This window comes from Mobula hypostoma, chromosome 29, assembly GCF_963921235.1.
Source record: "Mobula hypostoma chromosome 29, sMobHyp1.1, whole genome shotgun sequence".
Lineage (NCBI taxonomy): Eukaryota > Metazoa > Chordata > Chondrichthyes > Myliobatiformes > Myliobatidae > Mobula > Mobula hypostoma.
In genome coordinates this window covers 25,170,323-25,189,891 of record NC_086125.1, presented here as the reverse complement: position 1 = coordinate 25,189,891, position 19,569 = coordinate 25,170,323, and the positions used below count along the sequence as shown (strand labels likewise).

Sequence of the window (19,569 nt, the reverse complement as noted above, 5' to 3'; positions counted from 1 at the left end):
TGTATTTGTGTATGTGTGGGAATGTGTGTGAGACTGTATTTGTGTATGTGGGACTGTGTGTGAGACTGTATTTGTGTATGTGGGACTGTGTGTGAGACTGTATTTGTGTATGTGGGACTGTGTGAGACTGTATTTGTGTATGTGGGACTGTGTGAGACTGTATTTGTGTATGTGGGACTGTGTGTGAGACTGTATTTGTGTATGTGGGACTGTGTGAGACTGTATTTGTGTATGTGGGACTGTGTGTGAGACTGTATTTGTGTATGTGGGACTGTGTGAGACTGTATTTGTGTATGGTTGGGACTGTGTGTGAGACTGTATTTGTGTATGTGTGGGACTGTGTGTGAGACTGTATTTGTGTATGTGTGGGACTGTGTGTGAGACTGTATTTGTGTATGTGGGACTATGTGTGAGACTGTATTTGTGTATGGTTGGGACTGTGTGTGAGACTGTATTTGTGTATGTGGGACTGTGTGAGACTGTATTTGTGTATGTGTGGGACTGTGTGTGAGACTGTATTTGTGTATGTGGGACTGTGTGTGAGAATGTATTTGTGTATGTGGGACTGTGTGTGAGACTGTATTTGTGTATGTGGGACTGTGTGTGAGACTGTATTTGTGTATGGTTGGGACTGTGTGTGAGACTGTATTTGTGTATGTGTGGGACTGTGTGTGAGACTGTATTTGTGTATGTGGGACTATGTGTGAGACTGTATTTGTGTATGGTTGGGACTGTGTGTGAGACTGTATTTGTGTATGGTTGGGACTGTGTGTGAGACTGTATTTGTGTATGTGTGGGACTGTGTGTGAGACTGTATTTGTGTATGTGGGACTGTGTGTGAGACTGTATTTGTGTATGTGGGACTGTGTGTGAGACTGTATTTGTGTATGTGGGACTGTGTGTGAGACTGTATTTGTGTATGTGGGACTGTGTGTGAGACTGTATTTGTGTATGTGGGACTGTGTGAGACTGTATTTGTGTATGTGGGACTGTGTGTGAGACTGTATTTGTGTATGTGGGACTGTGTGTGAGACTGTATTTGTGTATGTGGGACTGTGTGTGAGACTGCATTTCTGTATGTGGGACTGTGTGTGAGACTGTATTTGTGTATGGTTGGGACTGTGTGTGAGACTGTATTTGTGTATGTGTGGGACTGTGTGTGAGACTGTATTTGTGTATGTGGGACTGTGTGTGAGACTGTATTTGTGTATGTGTGGGACTGTGTGTGAGACTGTATTTGTGTATGTGTGGGACTGTGTGTGAGACTGTATTTGTGTATGTGGGACTGTGTGTGAGACTGTATTTGTGTATGTGGGACTGTGTGTGAGACTGTATTTGTGTATGTGGGACTGTGTGTGAGACTGTATTTGTGTATGTGGGACTGTGTGTGAGACTGTATTTGTGTATGTGTGGGACTGTGTGTGAGACTGTATTTGTGTATGTGGGACTGTGTGTGAGACTGTATTTGTGTATGTGGGACTGTGTGTGAGACTGTATTTGTGTATGTGGGACTGTGTGTGAGACTGTATTTGTGTATGTGGGACTGTGTGTGAGACTGTATTTGTGTATGTGGGACTGTGTGTGAGGCTGTATTTGTGTATGTGGGACTGTGTGTGAGACTGTATTTGTGTATGTGGGACTGTGTGAGACTGTATTTGTGTATGTGTGGGACTGTGTGTGAGACTGTATTTGTGTATGTGGGACTGTGTGTGAGACTGTATTTGTGTATGTGGGACTGTGTGAGACTGTATTTGTGTATGTGGGACTGTGTGTGAGACTGTATTTGTGTATGTGGGACTGTGTGTGAGACTGTATTTGTGTATGTGTGGGTCAATGTGTGAGACTATTTTCCACAGCTCTGCACTTGTGCATTTTTCCTGCTGACCATCTGTGTATCTGAGGATTTTCATCTGCAAGGGTTTCTATTCCCAGGGGTGTGTACATGCCACACAGTTTGTCTGAGGTCAGTGTGTCTCCCAGCTTCTTTGTTTCAAGACCGAATGTGGCTTCTGAAGGTTCTGCTTACTTTGTTTGTGCCATTTTTAGCATTGCCTTGTTTTTGGAAGCACCCTCCAGCCACACTTTGTTGTACGTTGACTCCAGTGTTACTCAGAGGTCAGGGTCTTGGAAGCAAGAGGTTTTTTTACTGGAGTACTTGTCATAGAGTGTAACATGGCAGTGTCTAGAATGGATATTGTGGAGGAGACTGAGAGGACAGGACTTCATAACCATATACAACCTTGAGATTCATTTTCTTGCAAGCACCCACCCACAGGAAAATAAAAATAGACAAAAGAATCCATGAAAAATCATACATAACAAAAGCAGAGACCCTAAAAGTGAGTCTATAGGGGGTGTAGTCAGTTTATTAGAGGCTAGTTAATTCATCCACACAGGTCCAGGCACCTGATGGTTGTAGGTCAACAACGGTTCCTGAACCTCGCGGTGTGGGTCCCAAGTCTCCCGCACCCTCCGCCCCTCCCCTCCCACCTAACCCCCAGCAAAATTAGAGACAGCGTCAGTGCTGTCCTTAAAAGCTCCTGTTGGAGTCCCTCCTCTGCTCTGTTTTGGGTTTTGTGACTTTCTCCCGATTACAGTGGGCAGCGAGAGGCCATGAATAAAGGCCTCCCCGAGGGAGATATTTCCTCACATCGCCCTGCCTGCACAAATTGCTGCTTGGTCATGAGTCATTTTGTTTCACTGGATTAAATGAGAAACATGTGCAGGGTTTAACACTGGAAAGACTGACTGATTTTTCCACTGCATTTCTTGTTTGTTTGCTTCGGCAACTGCTCAGCTCTTTCCCCAGTCTGGCTGCTGAATTTAATCCTGAATTTACAAAGATGGAATTACGTGGAGTGTACACTACAGACATTAGCCGTTTGGCCCAAATATAGCTGCTGTTTACATTACACTTATGCGATGCCAGTGACGTCACCTCTGCTTTATAGCAGACCTTCCTGTTTCTCAGGTTCTTTCATGGGCTTGTCTGAAACCCCTCTGACCAGGAACTCCACAGGGACAACCAGTTATCTCAACTAACCTATGGAAAGGAGGTAAACACTGTGGAAGACCATAAAACCATAAGTCATAGGAACAGAATTAGGCCATTCAGTCCATTGAGTCTGCACCATTCAACTATTAATCCTCTCAACCCCATTCTCCTGCCTTCTCCCTGTGACCTTTGACACCTGGACTAATCAAGAACCTATCAACCTCCTGATCACCTCTTCAGAGTGGGCATACCTCAAAGAGAGTTAGCTGAACCCTATTCTTTGAAAGAAGAGGGCATCTCAGATGTTCCAGAATGGGAAGCCTCATCCTGAGAACAGATTCTGCGGATACGGAGGAACTAAGAGGAGGGAATACCATCTTTGCAAGTGACAGGGTAGAAAGAGGTATAGTCAAGATAACTGTGAGATTTGGTGCGTTGTTGTAAAAGATATCAGTGGATAGTCTGTCTCCAAAGATGGAGACAGAGAGAACAAAAACAGGGAGAGAACTTTCAGAGGCAGTAAATTTGAAGGCATGGTGGAAACTGGAGGCAAAGTTGATGAAATTGACCTCAGCACGACTGTAGGAAGTAGAATCAAATCAGTTGTCAATGTAGCAATGGAAGAGTTGGACTCTGTCTCCTGATCACTGTCCAGATCTTCTTGTGCCTCTACCCATCCTGCTAAGGAACTCTCATTCAATTTTCACCGCAAAGTGTCACTTGACAAGGCGCTAATGAGGCTACTTATTGTATTCAGTGTTGATCACATTGATATGGGTAGAGTTATAATTATACAGTTGTACAGCGCAGAATCAGGCCCTTTGGCCCATCATATCTGTGCTAACCATCACACCCATCTATACTAATCCCACTTCCCTGCATAAACTCCATGTGCCTCTATACCCTGATTATTCAAGTGTCTGTCCAGGTTACTCACTTTCCAGGACTCTTTCATCTCATGTTCTCAAAGTTTATTTATTTATTTATTGTTATTATTTTGCTTTTTTTTCTTTTAATATTTTCAGTTTGTTGTCTTTTGCATCTTGGTTGGTTGTCTGGCTTGTGTGCAGCTTTCTATTAATTCCAGTGTGTTTTTTTGTATTTACTGTGAATGCCCACAAGAAAATGAATCTTAGGGTGACATATACTGTAAATACATTGGTAATAGATTTATTTTGATCTTTGACTGTTCTTCCTACCTCCTCCACCTCCTCAAGCAGTTCATTTCTCTGATGCATGTTAAACTTCCTCCCTCTAACCTTGATCGTAACTTTAGACTCCCCAATGCTGGGAAAACAGACCTGTCATCTCATTGCTTTATATAGGAAAGATGTTGTTAGACTGCAAGAGAGAGCAGAAAAGATTTACGGGCTGAAGAACGGGGAAGAAGAAGAACAAGGCAGTCGAGGGGTTAATGAGACCAGAGTGAAACAAAGTCAGCAATGTGCAGTCTTTGCCTGGAGAGTCAGGAGCTCCAGTCAACATTAAAGCCAAACCTGTAAACATTGTCACATGATGCAGAATGTCAGGCCCATTTGCAGTAACTGAGTGTGACCCAGTGTCGGGGGGAGGTTGGCCACGCATCACAGTCTCTCTCACCCGGGGCTACCAGAGACTGTCTGCGGAGCCGCTGACAATATCACTTGCAGGGGTGGAGGTGAGAATGGGTTCCGTTATGTGTCCTGCTCTTCGAACGTTTTTCTGTGTGCGTGTCTGCATGTATGTTTATCTGTGTGTGTGTGTGTGTGTGTGTCTGCATGTATGTTTATCTCTGCGTGTGTCAATCCTAATTTGAGCTGTGCTGAGCTCTGGTTTGTGTCGGAACACCAGCTGGATGTGGTGATGCTCGACTCTGTGTTCCTACACAAGTGGAAATTTTTCCATCATCTCCCCTACCAGTACTAAATGTCATTTTTGGTCACCTCCCAGCCTCTGGAAGGATCCCAGTCACATCCATCCATTCCTGTAGGTGTAACCCCTTGCATACCGGATAGAAACTTCCACCCACATAAACTAATCCTACACTAGTTCCTCCATAGTTGCTGCTTGACCTGCCCAGTCCTCCAGCATTTTGTGTGTGTGTGTGTGTGTGTGTGTGTGTGTGTGTGTCTGTGTGTTGCAGATGGCGTTCAGCCTGGAGAAGTGTGAAGTGATTCCCTTTCAGGGTCAAATTTGAAGGCGGAGCATGAAGTTAATGGCAGGATTCTCAGCAGTCTGGAGGAACAGAGGGAACCTGGGGTTCATGAACGTAGATCCCTCAAAGTTTGGTTAAGAAGGCATATGTTGTGTTGGCCTTCATTAGTCAGGGATTGAGTTCAGGAGCCGAGAGGTATATTTGTGGCTCTCTAAAGCTCTGGTTAGGCAGCACTTGGAGTATTGTGTTCAGCTCTGGTCAGCCTGTGCTCCCTGGTCCTCAGTTCACCCTGCTATTGGAAACATCCTCTCCACATCCACTCTGTATTCAATATTCAACAGATTTCAATGAGAATTACCCCCCCACCCACCCCCATTCTTCGAAACATCCCTCATACTTAACCCTTTAATTGACTCTCTCCAACACTAGCACATACTTCCTTAGATAAAAACTTCTCACAATACCCCAAACGTGCCGTGTTAGACATTTCAACCCTGAGAGTAAAATAGTGGTTGCCTATTCCACTAATGCCTCTCGTAACCTTATAAACCTCTGTTGGGTCTCCCGTCGGTCTCTGCAGCTCCAGGTACGACAACCCAGGCTTGTCCAACTCCTGCTCGTTTGGCAGTGATTGAGCTGAGCGGGAAGAGCTGTTTCTGCGCAGTTCTTGAGACGCGCCGTCCTTGTGTTCTTGCAGCCGCGTTTCTCTTGCTGCCGCTGTTTTCGGGCCTGGGTGGTGGCGACAGAGAAGATGAAGGGATGGGTTTCTCTAACAGTCACTAGCGCCTGAAATGGTGCAGTTGAAGAAGTTGTTACGGTTTCTCGCTCATCGTAATAACGCAATCCAACAAGAACCCGTGTGGAGCTCGTGTGTCCCTGTGGAACTCTGGGCTTGTCTCTCTGGTGAAACAAAGTGTTGATTATGAGAAAACTATTCCCCAAACATCTTGTGAGAAAGTTGGAATTAGTTTCCTTAATCCTCCAACCTCAAGGACAACTTCTGTCCCACTGTTAAAACTCTTGGACCCTTGGCCTCACAATCAACCTCGTTATGATCTTGAACTTTATCATTTACCTGCACGGCACTTTCTCTGAAGCCTTTTGCATTTTATTCTGCATTCTGTTATTGCTTTACCTTGTTCTGTCTCAATGCACTGTGCAGTGATTTGATTTGTATGAACAGTATGCAAGACAAGCTTTTCACTCTATCTGGGTACGCGTGACAATAATAAACCAGTATATCCAATACCATTCAGTGGCCATGTTATTAGGCACCTCCTGTACCTCCCATTCCTAATAAAGTGGCCTCTGAGTGTACGTTCGTGTTCTCCTGCTGTTCTTGAACCTGGTGCTGTGGGACTTCAGGCTTCTGATCCTCTTGTCCTTCCACGGTCTAGGAATTCTGCTGAGACAACCATAACCAGAAAATCAATGGAGAGCTGAATCCCCAGGGCTGGGAAGTATTCTGGACGTTCTGTTGCTCAGTCAGTGCTAAAGCCGCTCTCCTCTGATCTGAGGACAATAGTTACAATCCCCTGTGGCACCATTTCCTCCCCACTCCGCTGTTTCCATTCAACTAGCTCTGTGAATGCTTTTCTGAAACTGTTCACAGGAACTCCACAGAATGATGCAGTTAGAGTCCAGATGAAGGGTCTCAGCCCGAAACATGGACTGCCCATTTCCCTGCGCAGGTGCTGCCCGACCAGCTGAGCTCCTCTGGCATCCTGTTTGCTGGGAGGAGACTCTTCCTGCAATCTCAGTAAAGCAGCCAACATTATCAAAGACCTCACCTATTCTGCACAGTCCTCCTTCTCCCTCTGCCACCGGGCGGAAGATACAAAAGGTTGAAAGCGTGTTCCACTAGCCAGCTCAAGGACAGCTTCCGCCCCACTGTTATAGTCTATGTGATGGACCTTTGACCTCACAATTGATCTTGTATCTTATTGTCTACCTGCTTTGCATTTTCCCTGTAACTACAGCACTTTATTCTGCACTCTGTTATATTTCTTGCCTTGTACTACACTGGACAATCTCTCTTCTTTCTTCTTTTCCAAAGTTGTGTAAGACACAGCAGCACAGCAGTTAACACACGGCTTTACAGAGATCTTCGATCAGGGTTCAGTAACTGTCACTGACCGTAAGGAGTTTGTACATTCTCCCCATGACTGGTGGGTTTCCTCTGGCTGCTCCTGTTTCCTCCCACATTCCAAAGGCGTCCAGGTTAGGGTTAGGTGAATTGCGGGCATGCTACGTTGTTGCCAGAAGCACACTTGCGGTCTTTCCCCAACGCATCCACGGAGCGTGTTGGTCATTGACACAAAATTCCCTGTGTGTTTCAATGTACACATGACAAACAAAACTAATCTTTTAATCTCTTAATGGACGGTTGCGAAATCTGATGGCTGTTCCCCTCTATAGATGCTCCCCGACCCACTGAGTTCCTGCAGGTCCTTTGTGTGTTGTTCCAGCAGTACGTGAACCCAATGGCTTGCTTGGGCCTGTTTCATCACCACCCCTTCCCCAGCAGCGTCCGGCAACGGCCCGACAACTTATCGGAAAGATCCAACCAGATGAGGCTGGGAGCTCTACTGTGATGTAACCCTCCCACCACCACCTTGTCTGGGGCCGAGCACTCACCTGATCTGCAATCCTATTCTGATCATCCTTGTTACCATCTTGCACTTTATCATTTACCTGCACTGCACGTTCTCTGTAGCTGTGACACCTTGTTACGCATTGTTAATGCTTTACCTTGTTCTACCTCAATGCACTGTGTAGTGATTTGATCTGTATGAACAGTATGCAAGACAGGCTTTTCATGGCACAGTAATAAATTGTCGCATATACCAACATGAGCTGAGTGGTTAGTGTAGCACTTTACCGCGCCAGCTGGGGTACTGGTGTACAGTACATTCTCCTGGACCCTGGCCCTGCCCAGACCTCTACGGACCGGCTGCTTCTGCAGGCTGGTTGACACAGTCCCCAGTGTCAGAGATCAATCTGTCTGGCCTCAAACACAGGCACACTGAGCATTGGTATTGGCTTAAGGAAAAGAAGAGCTTTATTGGTCACATGTACATCAGAACATACACTGAACTGCATCGTTTGCATTGAGGACTGACACAGTCAGAGAACTGTGCTGGAGGCAGCCCACAAGTGTCGCCGTGCTTCTGACGCCGACCTACGCAATTTACTTACCCTAACCTAAACGTCTTTAGAATGTGGGCACCAGGAGGATACCAATGGGGAGAAAGTATGAACTCCTTACTTACAGCAATGGGGATTGAACCCCAATCTGACAGCTGGCATTGTTCAAAGGCTCAAAGCTCTAATTTTATGTCAGAGAAATGTATACAATATACATCCTGAAATGCTTTTTCTTCACAACCATCCACAAAAACAGAGGAGTGTCCCAATGAGTGAATGACAGTTAAACGTTAGAACCCCAAAGTTCCCCCCAGCTCCCCTCCCTCCCACGCGTAAGTGGTAGCAAGCAACAATCCCTCCTCCCCCCACTGGCAAAAAAAAAGCATCAGCACCCACCACTAAGCACTCAAGTGTAAACAAAGCAACAGCAAAGACACAGACTTGCAGTTACCCCAAAGACTGTGTTTCACCCGGTATTTGACATACCACAGGTTCTCTCTCTCCCTAATAAGGGAGAAAGAGATGTCTCCATTTTCCCAGCGAGCGGAGAGACGTATCAAACAACTCGCTGGTTTACGATGTTAAAAGTCTGCGATGTTGTTTTCTTCGAGTTCTGTGCCCAAAAATCGGCACACAGCTGCAGATAATCCGACTCCCCCAAGGACGCATGGGTCTCCTGTCAGGACACCGACCCTCTATCCGCCCGGCTCCAGTGTCCCGAGATCCTAGTCTTCCGAATCCGAGCTGGACTCTATGCTCGAGCTTTTGGCATGCCGAACAACAATGGTTGGTGGTGAAACCCTGAGAGCGGGTCCCATTCCCGCAAAGAATCGTAGTCAGTGTGTAACTCCAGGTCAGGGTCTTCAAAAGAACCCCGAAAGGGAAAAATAAAGATATTAAAGATGGAAATAGAGCTGTTTCCGAAGATGCAAGCAAAAGAATCACTGTTAGGCGCCATTAACCCTCCTAAGCTATTGTGATAATGTTATTTTAACTGTTACATTCCTCTGCCACCCAGAAAATCTGAAGCATGGCAGCACAGACTTTCGGGAGTGTGGAGGGTGGGGCGATGGGTTTTTGACTAAACTAGTGAGAGGAATGAGAAAATTACAAACAGCAGGTTATCACACTCACACTGACAAGTGTTTATTGAAGGAGATGATAGACAGAGCTCAGGGCTGAGAGTAATTTGAGGAGGTATCTATCACAAAGCATAGAATGAGACACAACTTCACGACAAGCACCTCCCCACCATTGAGCACATTTACAAGAAAGCAGCATCCATCATCAAGGGCCCCCACCATCCAGGCCACGCTCTCTTCTCGCCACGACCAACGGGCGGGAGGTACAGGAGCCTTAGACTCCACAGCACCGGACTCAGGAACAGTAACTACCCTTCAACCATCAGTCTCCTGAACTGGTGTGGATAACTTCACTCACCTCAACTCAACTGATTCTAAAACCAGTGGACTCACCTTCAAGGACTCAACTACTCGTGTTCTCAGCTTTATTTATTTATTGGCACAATTTGTCTTACTTTGCATGTTGGAAGTTTGTCAGTCTATTTATGTATAGTTGTCATAAATTCTATTGTATTTCTTTATTTTTATGTAAATACCTGCAAGAAAATGAATCTCAGGGTAGCATATGCTGACATGATAATAAAGTTACTTTGAATTTGATCCTTCATGGACTGCATGAGAAATGCTGCATGTCTTGAAATCTTCTCTCACAACTGAGAAGATGGAGATGATTGACATTGAGGGAAAAAAATCAATAATAATGAACTTGTGGGATTAGCAAGCAGATTTACTCAGGTTTACAATTGCCAATTCTTGCACAGAAAGAACCTTACTCCATATTAAACTTGTACCAAACTTGCCCTGGGAGTTTTTATTGAGAAAAGTTGTGGGAACTTCACTTGGTAGCTAACCCCAGACCTGTCTCCAGCACATCCTTAATGCAAACGACACATTTCATTGTATGTTTCGATGTACACGTGATAAATAAATCTAAATCTAAATCTGAATCTGAGTGAGTGACAATTTATTCTGGGCAACAGACACAAAATCCTGGAGGAACTCAGCAGGTCAGACAGCGTCTGTGGAGAGGAATAAACAGTTGATGTTTCAAGCCAAGATCCATCATCAGGACAAGAAAAGAAGTGGGAAGAAGCCAGAATAAGAAAGTGGGTGGGTGGGGAAGGAGTAACACATGCAAGGAGGGGATAGGTGAAGCCAAGTGCGGGGGAAAGTGGGGGAGGTGGGATGCGGTGAGAAGGTGGGAAGTGATCGGTGGAAGGGGCAAAGGACTGCAGAAGAAGGAATCTGATAAGAGAGGAGAGTGGACCATGGGGGGGAAAGGGAAGGAGGAGGGGAACCAGATGAGCAGGTGACGAAAAGGGAAAGGATGAGAGGGTAACCAGAATAGGGAATGGAAAGAGAACTTTACACTGCACCTCTCTGCATCACAAAGACAAAGTTCAAAGTAAATTTAATGTGAGAGTACATGTACCATATGTTACCATATACTATATTGAAATTCACTTTCCTGCAAGCATATACAGGAAAATAAAGACATTTATTTATAAAGAATCAAATTTATCAAATCAACCGAAGACTGACCAGCAATGAGCAATAGAAACCAAACCGTGCAAATAAAAATAAGTAAATAATACGGAGTCAGAGGTTTTTGAGAGTGAGTCTGGAGGTTGTAGAATCAGTTCAGACTGGTGGTAAGTGAAGTTATCCACACCCATCCGGGAGCCTGATGTTTGGAGGGTAATAGTTGTTCCTGAACCAGCTGGTGTGGGATCTTGTCCATTCATCCCTCCCCACTGATTTTCCTCCTGGCACTTATCCTTGCAAGCGGAACAAGTGCTACACCTACCCCTACACCTCCTCCCTCACTACCATTCAGGGCCCCAAACAGTCCTTCCAGATGAGGTGACACTTCACCTGTGAGCTTGCTGGGGTCATCTACTGTATCCAGCGCTCCCGATGTGGCCTCCTGTATATCGGTGAGATCCTATGTACATTGGGAGACCTCTTTGCCAAGCACTTCGTCCACCAGAATAGGTGGGATCTCCCAGTGGCCACCTATTTTAATTCCACTTCCCTTTCCCATTCTCACATGTCTGTCCGTGGCCTCTTCCACCGTCGTTACGAGCCCACACTCAGGTTGGAGGAGCAACATCCTATATTCCAACAGGGTGGCCTCCAGCCAGATGGCATGAACAACAATTTCTCGAACTTTCTGTAGCCCTTGTCCGATAAGAGTAGCGAGAAGAGGACATGACCTGGGCTGCTGGGCCCCTTTGTTGATGGATGCTGCCTTCTTGTGGCAGCACTCCACGGAAATGTGCTCAGTGATGGGGAGGGTTTTTCCTGTGGTGATCTGGGTTGTGTCCACCACTTTCTGCAGACTTTTCCATTCCTGAGCATTGGTGTTTCCATACCAGGCTGTGATGCAACCAGTCGGGATGCTCTCCACCACACATCTATAGATGTTGCTCATTTTCCCTCTCTGACTGCACCCGTCACTAACGTTTCCCCTTTCACTGTCACCCCTCCTCATTCCTTTCCTCATTCCTCTCCTCTACTTCAGGCCCCTCCTCCAACCTCCACTTTTCTCCCTTCCACTCCTACCACCTGCTTCTTTTCTGCCCCAGGCCATCCTCTCCACCTCATTAGCCTTGGTTAAGAGCCCAACAGTATTTTCCCTTACTATTACCTGTGCAAAGGAGCAAAGTGATTCAGATTTATTTACCACTTTTCATTCTGTTTCAAAGTACATGTGATAAATAAACTGAACCTGAATCAAATACACCAAACTTAACTAGCTGTTCCATGATCCTCTCATATCCTTTTTGCCAATCACCTGTCCAGCTCTAGGCCTATACCCCTTGCCCATCCTCTGGGTTTTCCCCCTTCCCCCTTTTCCTTCTCCCTGAGCCTCCTGTCCCATGATCCTCTCGTATCCCTTTTGCCAATCACCTGTCCAGCTCTTGGCTCCATCCCTCCCCCTCCTGTCTTCTCCTATCATTTTGGATCTCCCCCTCCCCCTCCCACTTTCAAATCTCTTACTAACTCTTCCTTCAGTTAGTCCTGACGAAGGGTCTCGGCCCGAAACATCGACTGTACCTCTTCCTAGAGATGCTGCCTGGTCTGCTGTGTTCACCAGCAACTTTGATGTGTGTTGCTTGAATTTGCAGCATCTGCAGAATTCCTTGTGTTTGCTTAGTAAAGTTACTTAAGTTTTCTTATAACTACCACTACAATATAATTGATTCTTCTATAAAAGGGGTGTCATCGGTTAGCGTAACGACTTACAGCACCGGTGGTTGGGGTTTAATTCCTGGAGTGTGTATGTCCTGCCTGTGACCTGGGAAACAGTAACTGGCTGACCAGTCCATCCATACCTCTTATCATTTTGTGCATCTTTATCAAATCACCATCATCCGCCTTCTCTCCAAAGAGAAAAGTCCTAACTCGCTCATCCTTTCCTCAAACAACATGCTCTCTAACCCAGGCAGCATCCTTGTAAATCTTTCCTGTCCCCTCTCTAAAACTTACAAAAAACAGTAGTAATGGTGATTTGTAAATGTTGCCATGCTTCAGTCACTGACATAGTGTGTCCACAACCTCTTTATTCATGATCCCACATAAGAATAAGATGCTTTTTTTCCCAGTAGCTGTGAAACTGCCGGATTGTCAATCTTTATCATTAGTTAACAAACTGCAGGAAGGCAGTCTGCCCCTTACTCTGTCTGTAGACCCAAAATCCGTCAAGATCTGTTCCCCTTAATTACCCCCTGGAATGGCACCGTTCAGGGATAACTCAAAATACTCAATCAGCATTAGTGATGCCCACCTCTTATGACCCTGAACCCCCCCAAGGTATCTGAAGGAATTAACTGGCATGGAAAGAGCCAAAGATTCAGACACAGGGGTCTGCAGATGCTGGAATCTGGAGCAACAAAACTTCAACTGGAGGAACTCAGACGGTCAAGCAGCTTCTGTGGAAGGAAAAGAATTGTTGACTTTTTGGGTCAAAACTGCATCAGGACCTGGTGTTTTTACCTGAAATATTGACAATTCCTTTCCTCCCACAGATGCTGCTTGTCACATTGAGTTCTTCCGGTCAATTTTTCTGTTGAGCCAAGAATTCAGCCGGCTTCCTAATAAAGCATTGATCCAGAAATCTAGCCACATGTAAAACCCTGAAGCTGTATAGATGCACCCTCTGCTGGAGACAACTGGAACTGCAGCGAGTGAGACAGCGCTGATGCAGCAAATTGATCAACTGGTTTGTTATTGTCATAGTACCAAGGTACAGTGAAAAACTTTGTTTTTCATGCCATCCATAGAGATAATTTCATTACATCAGTAATGATGTAGTGCAACTGAAAGCAACAACAGAATGCAGAACAAAGGATTCACGATGAAGGATCTTGGCCCAAAATATCAACTCTATTATTCTCTGTAGATGCTGCCTGACCTGCTGAGCTCCTCCAGCACATTGTGTGTGTGTGTTACTCTGGATTTCCAGCATCTGCAAAATCTCTTGAGTGTATAAGAATATGAGGGACAATATATGGAACTAGCTGCCAGATAAAGTTGATGAAGCAGGAACGTTAGGTACATTTAAGAAGTAGGTGGGCAGGGATACAGGCCAAGTGCTGGGAAATGGGATTAACTTGAATATAAACCTTAGTCAGCATGGACGCTTACGGGCCAAAGAGCCTTTGTCTATGCTGCACAACTCTCTGTCACTAAGGCGGCAAGCAGAATTCACAAACCATAGCTTCAAAGTTAAAGTAAATTTATTATAAAACGACATTATATGTCACCCTGGCATTCATTTTCTTGCAGACGTTTACAGTAGAGCAAAGAAATAAAAATAAAGCAGATGATGACGAGGCCTCTGTTGGTCAGGATCAACCATGGATACTGTGAACTATCTTGTCCAGATACGCAGGCCGGGCAGTACAATACGGAGAGCGAGCTGTTACCCATGTAGCAAGCTCCCCTTCTCCACGCATCTGATGAACCCAAAGGAACGGCGGAGACTGATACAGTTTGGCACCAGCAGCGTTACAGGAGCTGTCAGTTTGCATTGGTAGCCAGCTTTTGCCCCTTCGCCTGTTGGTAGAAGCAGTTCCACCTGGCTTAGTAGCTAAGCCACACATGAAGGCCAGGAGCTGGACTTGGTTGTCAGCGGCTACTTGAGTCACATGCCATTGGGAGCATTTAATATGTAGTGGGAGCTTGTCCCCATTGCCACCCCCAGCAATAACAACCTTAAGGAGCCAAAATATATAATAGAATCAATGAAAAACTACACACAAAACAAAGACTGACAAACAACCAATGTGCAAAGGAAGAAAACTGTGCAAATTAAAAAATAACTAGATACATACATACGTACTACTGAGAACATGAGTTGTGGAACCAGTCCATAGGTTGTGGAATCAGTTCAGTGCTGAGGTGAGTGACGTTATCCACTCTGGTTCAGGAGCCTGATGGTTGAAGGGTAATAACTATTCATCAACCTGATGATGTGGTACCTAAGGCTCCTGCAACTCCTTGCTGGTGGCAGCAGTGAGAAGAGGGCGTAGCCTGGATGGGGTAGGCCGGGGTCCTTGATGATGGATGCTACTTCCTGTGGTAGCACTCCTTATAGTTGTGCTCAATGATGGGGAGGGCTTTTCCAGTGACGAACTGGGCTGTATCCTCCATTTACTGTAGACTTTTCTGTTCTGGCCATTGGTGTTTCCATACTAGCCATGATGCAATCAATCAGGATGCTGTCCACAATGCATCCATCAAAGTTTTACATAACATGCTGAATTTCTGGAAACTTCTAAGGAAGTAGAGGCGCTGTCGTGTAATGGCTCTTACATGCTTCTCCCAGGACAGATCCTCTGATATCATAACACCAAGGAATTTAAAGTTACTGACCCTCTCTAGGTCTGATCCCCTGACTCATGGACATCCGGCTTCTTCCTCCTGTCGTCAATACTCAGCTTTCGCTGACTTTCAGCGAGAAGTTACTGTTACGATACCATTCAGTCAGGTTTCCAATCTCCCTCCGATATGCTGATTTGTCACCTTTGATTCGGCCGGTGTCAGTGGTGTCACCAACAAACTTAAGTCTGGCATTGGAGCTGTGCTTGGGCACACAGTCATCAGTGTGAAGTGAGTGGAGCGGGGGGCTAAGCACACAGCCCTGCGGTGCACCCATGCTGATGGAGATTGTGGGGGAGATGTTGTTGCCAATCTCTGTTGACTGGGCTCTGCAAGTGAGGAAATCGAGGATCCAGTTGAACAGGGAAGTATCGAGACCCAAGGCTTGGAGCTTAGTGATTAGTTTTGATGGGATGATGGTATTGACAAAGCGAAACCTAACAACATAAATAGTTGTGATTCTTCACTCCCCGATGAGCTGAAGGTCTTTTATGCATGCTGTGAAAGGAAGATTAAAACTATACTTGTGTGAATCCCTGCAGTATCTGGCAACCCTGTGATATCCATGAATATTACCTCACTTTTTGCATGACTTATTTTTTTACATTTCTTTATAGTGGTGTTTTAATGTATTGCTCTGTATTCTGCTGCAAAACAACAAATGTAATGACATGTCAGTGATAGTAAAGCTGATTCAAACTCTCCTGTCACCGTACCTCTCTCACTTGCTGTACTTGTCCGCAGAATCGCCGCGTGATTGGCTGAACGTGGAGGGACTAACAGAAGACTGGAAGTGAAGATGGCAGAGGTTCTTCAGATGAAAACTAACTTCCCTGGTACGTCTAATCTCACCAGCAACCCCCTGCAAAGCTCCATAAACAAGGAGCGTTCAGCTACAGGGCGACACTTTGCCAGCTCAGTAAAACTTCTTCAGCTATTGGCCTTGATGTTGTATAGAATCACACAGCATGAAAGGCCCTTCGGCCCAATTCATCCATTCTTACCCAAGATGTCTTGTCTATGCTAATCCCTTTTCCTGCATTTGGCCCATACTTGTTCCTGTCTGTGTACCATGTTAAGAAATTTGATAGATCCTGCCTCTACCATTTGCAGCTCATTCCATATACTCCCCCCCCCCCCCACCCCGGTGTGGAAAGAAATTACCTCTCAGATCTCCTTTAAATCTTTCCCACTCACCTTAAACTTATGGTGAGACTGTTACACCCTTGGAAAAGCAAACATTCAAAATCCAAAGTCTGAAGTAATTTTATTACCAAAGTACATGCAGGAGGTACCTAACAAACCGGCCACTGAGTGTGCGCTCGTGGTCTTCTGCTGCCGTAGCCCATCCACTTCAAGGTTTGAAATGTCGTGCGTTCAGAGATGCTCGTCTGCACAGCACTGTTAGAGCACGTAGTTATTTGAGTTACTGTCGCCTTCCTGTCAGCTTGAACCAGTCTGGCCTTTTGTCTCTGACCGCTCTCATTAACAAGATGTTTTTGCCCACAAGAACTGCCACTCACTGGATGCTCTTTGCTTTTTGCACCACTCTCTGTAAGTTCTAGAGAGTTATATTTCATTTTTATTTAGAGATACAATGCAGGACAGGCCCTCCTGGCCCAACGAGCCATTTACAATGACCGATTCATCTACTAACTGGGCTGTGGGAGGAAACCAGAGCACCCAGTGGAAACCTGCACGTTCACGGGGAGGATGTACAAACTCAAGCTGTAATCACGTCGTGCTAACCATGACACTACCTCTGACCTCTTTCATTAACAAGGCAGTTTCGCCCGCAGAGCTGCTGCTCACTGAATGTTTTATTTTTGTTTTTCACGCCACTCTCTGTAAGCTCTAGAGACGGTTGTGTGTGAAAATCCCAGGAGATCAGCAATTTCTGAGATACTCAAACCATCCCGTCTAGTACTAGCAATCATTTCACAGTAAAAGTCATTTAAATCACATTTCTTCCCCGTTCTGATGTTTGTTCTGAATAACAGCTGAACCTCTTGACCATGTCTGCATGCTTTTATGCACTGAGTTACTGCCAAGATTGGCACATGAGGTATTTACATTAACGAGCAGATGTACAGGTCTACCTAATAAAGTGACCACTGAGTATATGTTGCCATAAGGGAATGTTAAAGGGAGGGAGATGGTCAATATGTGGGGAGAGGGATTAGATTAATTGGGAGTTATTGGTTCAATTAGTTGGGCACAAGATTGTAGACCGCAGGGTCTCGCCTGTGCTGTACTGTCCTGTATACCAACTTAGCAGAAGTTGATTTTCTCTCTAAAGATTGCTCCCACTCGCCAGATCCTGCTTTATACTATTGAAGTCAGCCCTGCCCCAGTCTAACCAGAGGTGCAACCTTACCCTTCTCCACAACTACCTTAAAGTTTACTGAGCTGTGTTCACTATTCACACTGGGGTTCTCCTCAGGTACTTCCACCGCCTGTCCGTGCCCTTTCCCCGAAACAAGGTTGAGTACAGCTCCCTCTCTAGCAGGACATCCTACATGCTGCTTTGACAACCCTTCCCTGACGCACTTGACAAATTCCACCCCAGCTGTGGATAGCGTAGAAGGTAGTCGTCAGTTTCAGTGGGATATTGACAGTAAGCAAAGCTGGGCTGAGAAGTGGCAGATGGAGTTCAACCAGGATTAGTATTAACTGATTCACTTTGGAATGTCAGAATCAGATTTAATATCTCTGACATAGTCAAGCAATCTGTTGTTTTGTGGCAGCAGTACATTGCAATACATAATAATAAAAGCTATAAATTACATTAAGTAAATTTTAAAAATATTAATTAAATAAATCGTGCAAAAAGAGAGGAAAAGATACTGATGGCAGAGGGGAAGAAGCTGTTCCTGAAAGATTAAGGGCTCCTGTACCTGCTGCTAGACGGTATCAGTGAGAAGAGGGCATGCCCTGGGTAAGCGGGTGGGGGGGGGGAGTCCTTAATGATGGATGCTGCCTTTTTGGGGCAGCGCCTTTTGAAGGTGCCTTTGATGTTGGGGAAGCTCGTGCCCATGACGGGGCCGGCAGAGTTTACAACTTCATGCAGCTTTTTCCAATCCCGTGCCGTGGCCCTTCCGTACCAGCCGGTGATGCAGCCCATTAGAAAGCTCTCCATAGTACATCTGTAGAACTTTGCTCGAGTCATTGGTGACGTGCCAAATCCTAATGAAATGCAGCCCTGTCATGCCTTTGTCATAATTGCATCAATGTGCTGGGCCCAGGACAGATGTTCAGAGATGTTGGCACCCAGGAACTTGAAACCGCTCACCCTTTCCACATCTGATCCCAGTGTACAGGAAGATCAGTATGTTCTTGAGGGCAAGTTTGTTGTTGCAGCACCACTTAACCAGCTGATCTACTTCACTCCTGTGCACCTCCCCAACACCATCTGAAATTCTACCAACAATAGTTATGTTGTCGACAAACTTATGGATGGCGTTTGAGCTGTGCCTAGCCATTTATTCATGGGCGTAGAGAGAGTAGAGCAATGGACTAAGCGTGCATCCTTGAGATGCACCGGTGTTGATTGTAGTGAGGAGGAGATACTATTTCTGATCCGGACTAACTGTAATCTCCCGGTGAGGAAATCAAGGATCCAGTTGCAGAGGGAGGTACAGAGGCCCAGCTTTTGGAGCGTGTTGATGAGGTCTGAAAGTACGATTGTGTTGAACGCTAAGACGTCATCAATAAATAGCAGCCTGATGTAGGTTTTACTATCATCCAGGTGATGTAATTTCCAAGGCCGTGGCAAACAAACTTTAGTGTAACCGGTTTCTGTGAGGCCTTCTGGCCCGTACATGAGAGGCCACGTATGGAGTCAAAAACAGTCCAGCTCCTGTTTGTAGGCACTGTGGGGCGAGGGTGACCATTTGGGGCATCTCACAGGAGAGATACCGCGGCTTCTCCAAAATTAATGTCAGCAAAGCACAGGCCCATGTTCGGTAAGCCCGGACCTCCGGGTCAGTAACTTGTTCGGGGGCTATGCTGGCATAATCAACCCCTATGTGTATGGCCGTTAGCAATCAGCTACGGCATTATTTTTCCCCTTGATATGTTGTATATCAGTTGTGAACTCTGATATACAGGCCAGGTGGTGTTGCTGCCGTGCAGGCCAGGGGTCTGATATATGTGGTCAACGAACGCTATGAAATGATGACCCTCTAGAAGAAAATGAAAATGGCGGACAGCCAGATAGAGACCGAGAAGCTCCCAGTCAAATGTGCTGCACTTCCTTTGAGGGGGACGGAGCTGCCGGCTGAAGAAGGCAAGGGGCTGCCACACGTCTCCGACCAACTGTTGGT

At 45.8% G+C, this 19,569-nt stretch overlaps 1 protein-coding gene across 7 annotated transcripts in view; it reads left to right on the top strand.

The window, feature by feature from the left end:
• Positions 1-19,569, top strand: part of kank2 (KN motif and ankyrin repeat domains 2) — a 151,382-nt gene that overhangs the window by 97,794 nt on the left and 34,019 nt on the right. For 6 of the 7 annotated variants that reach the window (XM_063035637.1, XM_063035631.1, XM_063035633.1 and 3 more), the window contains one exon: positions 15,989-16,080. In XM_063035637.1, the coding sequence (XP_062891707.1) occupies positions 16,044-16,080 (37 nt within the window). In that variant the 5' untranslated portion in view covers positions 15,989-16,043. Of the gene's footprint in view, positions 1-4,603; positions 4,653-15,988; positions 16,081-19,569 lie in introns of those variants that run through there. The other variant, XM_063035635.1, reaches the window with a different exon arrangement.